Here is a 10,051-nt window from a genome sequence, read left to right on the forward strand (position 1 = left end):
CCAGGTAATGCCGGGCTCGGGGGAGCCCCCGCGGGCTCCTCACTAACGCGGCGCTGCCCGGGAGTTCGCCCGTCCGGGTCCCTCCGCTCCCCTGCGGCTCGGTACCCCCTCTGAGTTTGGGGGCTTTTCCTTTCCCTGTTGCTTTCCGACTGCAAACTTCTTGCGGGTCTGAGGAAATCGGTGGTGCAGGTAAATGATACTGCAGCGCACAGTTTATCCCCTTTTACCCCGTCCTTAGGAAAGCGTCCCTAGTCTGCTCCGTGCTTGGGTGTTTAAAGAGCCAAAGCGAAGTGGAGTTCGGGGCGCGAAAAGCCTCACACAGAAAGGGGATGGCTTAAGCTGTGAGCAGCTTGAAATTTGCCTGTCTCCTTAATGCTGCTTATTGAGCCAGTAAGATCCAACGCAGCGCATTTAGCCTAATTGGAGCAATAGAAACTACCGCTCAGAACCAACAGTACAGCAGAACTCAAGCACTACAGATGTTTTATTGCTAGGCTTAATATAAAATGTGCAAACAGTCAGTAGCTCCACATTGCGCTCTACAAATGAGTGTGGTAAGTTTTACAATGATTGGATTTGGCTTTCAGTTTTAAGCAGATCAGGAGAGCGTAGGATTGAATGGGATGTCCTGGTATCACCAGCGGCTTTAGGGTATAATCTTGTTTGGAAATTGATCCAACTCATCTTGAAATCCAGCCTTAAAGAAGTAAGGGCTGCAGGCCTTTTGTGTTCCTCTGCACTTCCTTACTATGTCTTGTGGCTATACAGTTGCATTTCTTAATTTTATGATGTGAAAAATTGGTGCAGAAAAAGCGAAATGAGAACATAAATGCTAAATGGCATTGCTGGTGCAAAACTTGGTGACTTCTGATCCTTTATTCTCTTTCAGGTAAGTGCTAATGTGGTTCTATCAGAAGTTCACAGGTTTCATATTGGGGGTGAATGAATATTGAGTCTTCATATTATTGATTTTTTCCTCTAAATTCCAAGTGGAAGCAGAATTGCAGGAAAACCACCACATGTTAATAGCAGATGAAAAGAGCCTATTTTCAGCTCTTACTGAGTATGATTGAAAAGCTGTGTTATTAGCTTTTTCAAAATTAGTGAGGTCAATAGAGTAATGTTATGCTGCACTAGACATGTGTAACCAACAACGTACTTAAAATTGTTAGTTTCAGGTGTCTGTTTGCTGATATTTCTTTTCCTACATTGAAAAGCTTCAGGAGTGAAGTTTTGATAATTTGTGATTACTGTCTTAACTGAACTATCAAGACAGTAATTCTGGGTAAGCCAGGAAAAGACCACGGCTGAAAAGCTAGTGGTGAAGAGTGAACCTGGATATAGTAGTTTTTTTCCTGAGTTAGAAAGTAGTTGCACTGAACCTCCCTCCTCACCCAGCCTTTCACTGGCTCAAAAACTGTATCAGCTGACTGAATGGTAATCAATGACTATGCAGTTTGGGGGATAAAGTGTCTGCTCATATATAATCCATGAATTCTGTATCTTGATTAGACTTTGCTGGACAGCCATAAGAAGATACTGGAGCAGAAAAACACAGTGTAATTGAAGCTGCCTTTGACTTAATTACTTTGTCTATTGTCCTAAGGGCAAAGAAATCATATGTATTCAGAAGCTTATTACTTTTCATCTAAGTTATAAGCTTTGGTTCAACAATATAAATGATTTTTTTTAAAAGTTTAAAAAAAAATCTGGTAAACAGCAGTTAATGTTAAACAGGATATTGTTGAAAACAACTTAGAGATATGAGAAGACATAGTTGAACCATTCTTCCATTTAACACTTCGTTTACACCCAGTCCTTGAATTAAATTAAAATACAGCACTCTTAATTTGCCTAAGTGAAACTGGACATTATTCCTGGATTTAGTACTTACAGCATCTTGATAAGCTTATATGAAATGACCTTCTGAAATGAGTCTTGCAAAACTCGTACGAGTATCTGAGAGACCAACCAGAGAGGCTGGGTGACTACTTTCTTCCCTGCTACCGTAATAGCTTTCTCTCTCTCTGGCATCATGCTTCTGTACTTTCGGCTGTAACTGCTAAGAGGTATAGGTATTTAATACTTCTGAAAGTCACTTTCCACACAGTTTCTTTTTCTTAAGAGAAATTCTGTGTATGGGCTCCTTAGGAGAAAGATTACTTCTTCTAATGCACTTCTTGCAGCCTCCTATGCTAAAATGAACACCTGTCGTGCACTGAAATATTGCTTATCTCTGGTTCTAAGGAAACAAAACCAATCATGAATTTCTTTTGTCCAAGAGTCTTTGAGACTCAGAAATACTAGTGTAGTCATTGCGGATTAATAAACTTGGTAGAATCATGAGAATTGCCATATTTTAGTCAAAAGGATGAAGTAGGTGTGATTGATGTTAAGTGGTTTTGCTATTTTTCTGAAGAGAATGATATTCAATATGCATTTTGGCTTCCTTCACACACTTTAGGAATTAAACCAAATGATTTTTTTTTCCTTATGTGGTCCAAGCAAGGACGTGCTTACTACAAATGAGATGATGCAAGAACAAAGTTTTGGCCCTGGGAGTTGAATCTGGAAATGGGCACTGTACAGTACTTAGCAGTGTATTTCAACTGGAATTTATAAAATTGAATAGCTGTATTCCTTTGAACAGAAACGTTTTAGAAAATCAGGCGAAACATCCATTGTCTCTAGTACTTTAAGATATTAAAATTTGATTTGTATATTCTATCTTCTTGGTCAGTGGAGGCAAATGGAGAAGTATGTGGAGAACAGTGGAAAAAGTACTTGAGAGAATACTGAATATTCAGGATGGTATTTGAAACTGCAAGTTTTAATAGATTAACATTAAAAAGTGTACAAGACTAGTGTGCGGCTGAAACAGAACATGTCATCCGATAAACAAATTAATTTTGTTGCAATGCAGTGTGTGTACATTAACATTTTAGTTTGGAGTAAAAATGCACTTACAGACTGAATTTCTTGATTATCCCAACTTACTGCCCTTTGGTTTGTGTTGCACAGCTGTCCCAGGGCATGCAAACTGGACTCCTTTTGGGTTAAACTGAGCAGGAAGATCAGCCTGAAGTGTACACCAAATATGATCTAACAGCTGCAGAGTTCCTAGACAGGTTCTGAAGTAAACACCTGAAATCCATATGCTGCCAGTCTCACTCAGCAAATCTACCCTCATTTGTCTGGAGTTCTGCTCATATGGCTGTATCTTTCAGATGATTCCCTTTCCTTTGTTACTCTTCAATTCTGAGAAGAAGAAAGAGGAAGAGGGGATAAAACTTTGAGATCACTGAACCTTCTGCTTCTAAATTTTTGAAGACAAAAGTATTTTTTTTTCCAGTATACATATAATACAGCTTTTGTTAAAGTTCTACGTTTAAATGCAGACCATGCTTCAATATACTCACCATTTACACCACCAGCTGAGAATATTGTACTTAATTTTTAAAATAGTTGTTATTTTAACTGGTGGACTTTTCTTTCTATTTTTTTTTAAAATCTGAATTTCAAGGGTTTTTTTCTGTCTGCAATGCAGTTACAATTTAAAAAAAATCTGAGGCATATCCCCTTATTCTATAATGTGTGTGAACCAAAGGTGGGCATAGGTGTTTATATAATTTTATGAGTTTTTGCTGACCATTAAGTCTTCATTTTATTTTTAGGTATTTTCTTCGGTAAAACCAAAACAAGTGACAGTAGTGATTTAAATGGCTATTAAAATAATTATTTAAATATTTTATATTAAGCCACTTGGCTTTTTTCCCTTTTATGTTCAACTTATTACGAATAGACTTTTTATGATTTTGTAACCTTTGCCAGTGTTGGAATGTGAAATACCTCACAAACCAGAGATGTATGGCAGAAGTTTGTGGCTTCAGGAAAAATACCCTTCTGTCTTGTGATGTACAAGAAGTGACTAAAGCATTTAGAAAGTGACATTTGTGCTTGGGATTGTTTAGCTATTTATTTAGGCCTCATGAAATAGGTAAAAATCCAGCACTGGAAAAATGCTAAAGCTCTGATGGCAGGAAGCTTTTCAGTGTGCTCTGAAGTTGTGCAAAATTTAGACTTTCACTTGAAGAAGAAAGAGTAGCCTACATGGTAGCACAAAGAGAAGCCCTCAACTGTGAACAAAGTCCAAATGGAGAACTACTGTCTTTGTAAAGTCTACAAACATAAAGCTGCAGTGAGACTGTTATGTCCTGAGGCTGACCTGAAAAATCTGTCTTCTACACTCATCTGATTTCATTGTTGCTTTTAAAAATCCCATGGCAGCAGTGAATCTGGTGAGAATGGGACGAGTCTTAACTTCAGAACTTCTTGGGACAGCAGGCGAAGCTTCTGAACTGGTGTTTGCACTGGACAGTGTCCTTACCCTTTCTGTGCAGATAAGAGATACATGCAATGTCAGGCAATGAAAACGTTTAGGATGCAAACATTAAAAAAAATAACCCAAACCAAACTTTTTCATATAACTTTTTGGGGATACTTCTATACTGATAAGCCTTAAGTAGAAGTGTTGAACAGCATGAAACTTTTCGTGAATAATGTTTCTGTTTACAAGCTAGTCCTCAAAAATGCTTTCTCTGGCTGCTAAGAATAGTTAGCTGAACAGACTGAAATTGCCTTTTACTTCTTTTCACAGGCTGAATAGCAATGGCTTCCTTCAGCAACTTGACTATTGGCATTGCTCTTGCCAGTTTCACCATATTTCAGCTCCTGTTCCATGTTTTAAGTTCTTGGGTGTCAACACGAGTATCACCTGGTTTTAACAAGCTCAGCCAAAAAAGGAAAATCGAGTGGAATTCAAGGTACAGTGTTCAAAACAAACTACAGCTAGTGAACTACCTGAAATTGTCAACATTTGAACCAACTGAGTGTACATATGTAAAACTGAAGAATATGTTATTAGTTAATCATCTGTAAAGATTAGAGGGAGGGTTCAAACCTCTTAGATTCTGAATGTGGAATGCTGAGGGCTCTTCTTGAACACACAGCATTACAAATACTTCCAAGTTAAACACTTCATTAGACAGTGATGCCCAGGTGAAAGTTAGTAGAAAAAGTAAACGGTGACTGGTGAGAGGTAATAAGGTCAAGGGGATTAATTTTAGATGGCTTCTCTGTGACACTTCTATTAAAGAGAAGAGGTACAAAATTTCTTTCCCCAAAACATACATTAAAATCAAAAGTATTGCATTATATTATGTGATCTAAATCTCTAGTCATGCTTTTGAATGCAAGGCAAATTGCTCTCTGTTCTCTACACTGCACCCCATATTAGATAAATTACAGTTTTCCAAGAAATAGGGTGAATCTTAGATATAGTATTGGAGTGAGGCTGGGTATGTCAGGTGCATCTGTGTGTAGCTGGGGAAAAAGACTGCACAAAGAGGAGGGGGAAGCTAAGACAGAGTCAGGGTATACATTCAGGAGGCAGTTGTGGAAACTTAGTCTAGAAACCTTCCTCACATCCTTTGTGTTTCTGCAGTTCAGTGACTGGGATGGAGCCATGTGCATTACACTTGTCTCCTCAGAGTTATGTTAGAAACTTGTTCAAACCTGTGAGTCTTTCCTGGGTGCCTTCCTATCTTTTAAAGCCATAAAGGAAGTATAGAGTAGTAATTGCAAATGGGATGATCGCTGAGGTTTTATTTGTGATATACTACTTTGAAATGGTATATATAGTGCACAAGCTTCTCTGGCTGAAATTAATTGATACAGTATAACTTTATGCTTGAGTGGCCTATTCCAACCTTAAAATATTTTCCAGGTATTTCTCGTATCTGAAGCTCAAAAATGTGTACTGTGTGGCTGTTAATGCACTCAAAATGCAGTAGTCATCAATTCCTTCTCAGTGCTGTTTAAAGGCAATATCAGGTGGATACTTTTAAAGTTGTTTCCATTGTTCTAGGCAGCATTAGCAGCTCAAACAGTCTTGCCTTTCCATTTGGCAAATGTCTACCTCCAGTGTTCTTAAAGGCACCATCTTAATTTCAGTTCAGTCTTTGACTAATGACCTATTTGCCAGTTCATGGTGTCAGCACAGCTTAGATTTCTCTTTGTTACCATTGACAATAGAGACAGACAGGGAAACTAAACTGATACAGTGTTGGAGCTGAATTTTTGTCTCTAAGCCACATCAAGTGACCCTTGAATTGCATAATAAGCTTTCTGAGACTATATCCTATGCCTGGTAGCACTATGTTAAATTCTAGTGCTTTGCATAATAATGGACAAATTGTTGCACACATCACAAGTGTGCTGGAAATAAGCTGCTCTGTAATCTCTGGGCTACTTTGTAGTAAGGTATTTAACTACTTGAGTTGATACAGCATGCCAGGCCGTGTCCTTTTTTTACTTATTTCCACATTTTTTTTCTCATTGTTGGTAGATGTTAACATGCAGATGAGTCATGGTCCAGTGCTACATTCAGTTCTGGAGTTAGAAAGCATGAAACACAAAGCATTGTTCATCCACAGCTTGTTGATGTTATACCTGAAGAGGGCATGAAGTCAGAGAAAGGCTCACTGTGCTTGTGTTTCTACAAACGATTGACTTAATTCTGACCAAACACAGTGTTTTGTCAAACTGCCTCATCACTCTAGTGTTTCACCAAAATGGAGAGACACCCTAAGGAGTATCTTCTAGGTTCAGAGAATGTAGATGGATATGTATGTACTCTGCAGACAGCTGTGCAGGCAGAGAAAGTTACTATGTCCCAGTAAAATGAGCTGGATTAATTTAAATTATTTAAAAGTAATGTTTGTTATTTTGTCCTATATTGAACTGCTGTGGGGAGTGCTCATACAAATGGTTCTGTTGGTAGTCCTGAAAGAAACTGGCACAGAGGGTGGTTATGCATTTTTATCAGCTCAGCTGGGTCTGGAAGAGGGCATCTGCCTGAAATGAGCTGTAGCATTGAAAATATATTGTTACAGTTTGGAGGGTTTTGTAATCAAGCATTTGAGCTGCAGCTGTGGACTGTGTCTTCCATACTGTCAATTTGTTCATTCTGACCTTCCAAGAATTAGAGAACCAATAGAGTAATTGTTTATTGAATTTTGAGTATGCAGACACTCAAATTGAGTTAAAAACTATACTTTGATACAGACGTGGTATAACACTTTAATTTGTAATGCATAAATTCCTGTCATTTCTTCTACAATACATGTTTGTACTGCTGTTACGCTGTTGTGAAAATACATAGATTCAATAATAAAGGAACACGTATGCAACTTACCAGGGGAACTTCTTTCTTTGCAGTTTATTGAGGAGTTAAAGAATGCAAGCTTTGTCAGTAATTTCAAGGAAATGGACTGAGCTTGATAGCTTGACCTAGATTCCATATTAAAATGGAGTGAAGCACTATTTCCCTTCTTCTGTCTCCTTTTCTATGGAGAAACTTCGAAGTTCAGAGTTAAGGAGGAAATCTGCTTGGTGTTGTGTATTGTTTGTTTTTTTCCCCTTTCTGTGTTTTTTCTCCCCCTTCAAGTCCTGTGCTTGTGTATAGCTTGTAGTCTACACACTAAGGTTTGGATAAACAGCCAGCCCTGAGACAAATTGCAACTGTAAACTAATGTTCTAGGACAAGTTTTAATTCTTTCACCATTATCTGCTCCTAGAGTTAAAAAAAAACCCAGATATTTCTCAAACTAGGAAGCAAAATTCCTAGCACTCTGCTAATTCTTTGTTGCAAGAGTAGATGTTTTAATTAAACCATGAAGTATAATTAAAATACTGATAACTACATTTTATTTCATTACTAAAAAAAAAAAAGGGAAAAAAGAAGCATAATGGTTAGTAAATGTTCTCATCCAGCTTGTTACATTTTACTATTCATATTACATTAATCTCAGTTTTTAAAATTTTTTTTAAAATAGCATGATGACACTCTTCAAACAAATTGTAAATAGAGACTTCTTTTATGAGAAGTCACAAAATCTTCTAATGCCAATAGAAGATAATAACATTTCTGGAAACAGAAAAGTTATTTAATTTACTCTTTCTTTGCAAAATCTTCCACAGGAAGCAAGATGTGTTCTTCAAATCTTGTATCATAGAATTTAGACTCCCAAGAGTGATTTGTGCACATGAAAAATATTAACAAATTTCAAATGTTCATGTATTCACTATGTAGAAAGAAAGACAATTGACTAGAAGCAACTATATGTTTGTGTGCATATTGTTAACACTGTGAATGTGGTGTAAAAGTGTTTCTGATCACACAGCATCTAACTTAAGAGTTCTCATCTTTCAAATATTATCAATTATTCAGGAGGGCTATTTTGGCACATAATTATTTTTTTTTTCAGTTTATAATAGTGTTAAACTAAAGGAACAAGGTTACACATTTTGGACCTTTGCCCATTGCATTGTTCTACCTTCCAAGAATACACGTGGACACAAAAGGGCTGGAATGGTCCTGGCCTGTGTGCTGGCAGAAACCCTGCCAGGGCCTCTGTAAATGAGTGATTCTCTGTAAGTGCTTGTTAATATTCAGTTTATCTACTTTTTGCATGCAGACTTTATATTTGAGGCTGGTGTCTTTGGAATAAAAAGCTTGTGGTACCCAAGCATGGACAAAGCAACTCGGAGTACTGTGACTTTATTCAGGACAAGAGGAGTATAAAATAAAGCAAAGCTGATTGTTCATGTGAACCTGTAAGCTGTTACACCTTTCTTTGAGAAGCAGAATCACTTCAAATACACTAGAAATGCTTTCCGAAGGTTTCCTTGATAGCATTTTTCATTTAATGCTTTCTTTCCAAAACTGGAACTTCATGGATTTATTGAGTTATCTATTAATTTGGTTACTGAAAGGAGAAACCTGCTGCTGCAGGACTCATGGGCCAGTCTGGATATTAAATGCATGTATATTTTCCAGCGAGTGTGACAACACAGTAAGTATTTGTGAGAGAACTGGTTGTCGTGTTGTCTTTAAGGCTTTGTTAAGATATGGGATAATTGGAAGAAACCTAGTTCTTCTTTACTCTAAGACTCTACTTTCTGTTTAACACCCCTGCCCTGATCTAATAGATTCCTCCTTTTTGGTTCTTTTTCCCACTTGTGCAAGTGGTTTGACGTAGTGTAAAGAAGACATGATTGTCTTCCATGGAGGTATCTAGATGCAGTTGAGAATGTCTTTCAAAACATCCTGTCTTAAGTATGTAAAGTTGGGAATGGCAGTACCTCCTTGTGACTGTGGTCTCTTTTTCAGGACAGTGTCCACATTCCACGCCTTGGTGGTTGGTGGGTTTTGCCTGTATATTTTGTTGTACGATGATGCTGTTAATGCTGACCGTCTCTGGTAAGGCATGTTACATCTGTGTTGTATTTACACAAGAAAATAACAGAATTGAGAAGGGAAAAAATAATCCTACAATGCATTACAGAAATAGTTATTTCATTTCCCACTAAAATACACAGTTGTGAAATGTGTTTCTGATGTGTCCATTTTTATGTCTACTATGTGATCATTACAAGTTATTTTGTCAGTATCAATGTCTTAGTGCATTGTCTCTCTGAAGTGGAATAGATAAAATACAAGCATTTGATTTCAAATGGCACATTAAATTACTAAAGCATAAAACTAGGAGTGTAACTGTAAGTTGGCATGACTGAAACTATGCTATTTACTATAACCATTTAGAAGTGAAATTAAAATGCTGTTTCAGGTCTGGAAGGTGTGTGTGTAAAAGATGGAGGAGGCTAGTATATATAAAAAATATATCAATCTAAATTGATAAGTTAAGATATTTGTATTTCTGCTTCCCATAAAGCTTCTATGAATGTTTTTTAAAAAGCATGAAAGTTTCAAGTGATGTTTTCACAATAAATAGGAATATTTAATAAATTAACTTCTAATGTTTTCTCTAGTTAACAAAATATTCTATTTTAACCTTATTTTTTCTTAATTTCTAGTTAGATTGTTTTGTTTCACACTTTTTTGAGGGAGGAGGAACAAGATACCTTTGTTTTAGTTGAGTTAATTACAGATTGCTGTTGGTGCTTTGATCTTTCACTTGTTATCCTCTAG

The 10,051-nt window shown here is 37.0% G+C and overlaps 1 protein-coding gene across 1 annotated transcript in view; it reads left to right on the forward strand.

The window, feature by feature from the left end:
• The first annotated feature begins 4,655 nt into the window (after positions 1-4,655).
• Positions 4,656-10,051, forward strand: part of LOC104396755 (transmembrane protein 56-B-like) — a 17,542-nt gene continuing 12,146 nt past the window's right edge. Inside the window, exons 1-2 of the mRNA XM_010006638.1 lie at positions 4,656-4,823; positions 9,233-9,322. Coding sequence (XP_010004940.1) covers positions 4,669-4,823; positions 9,233-9,322 — 245 coding nt within the window. The 5' untranslated portion in view covers positions 4,656-4,668. The remainder of the gene's footprint in view (positions 4,824-9,232; positions 9,323-10,051) is intronic.

Source organism: Chaetura pelagica, unplaced genomic scaffold (genome assembly GCF_000747805.2).
Source record: "Chaetura pelagica isolate M959 unplaced genomic scaffold, ChaPel_1.0 scaffold69, whole genome shotgun sequence".
In the NCBI taxonomy this organism is placed as follows: Eukaryota; Metazoa; Chordata; class Aves; order Apodiformes; family Apodidae; genus Chaetura; species Chaetura pelagica.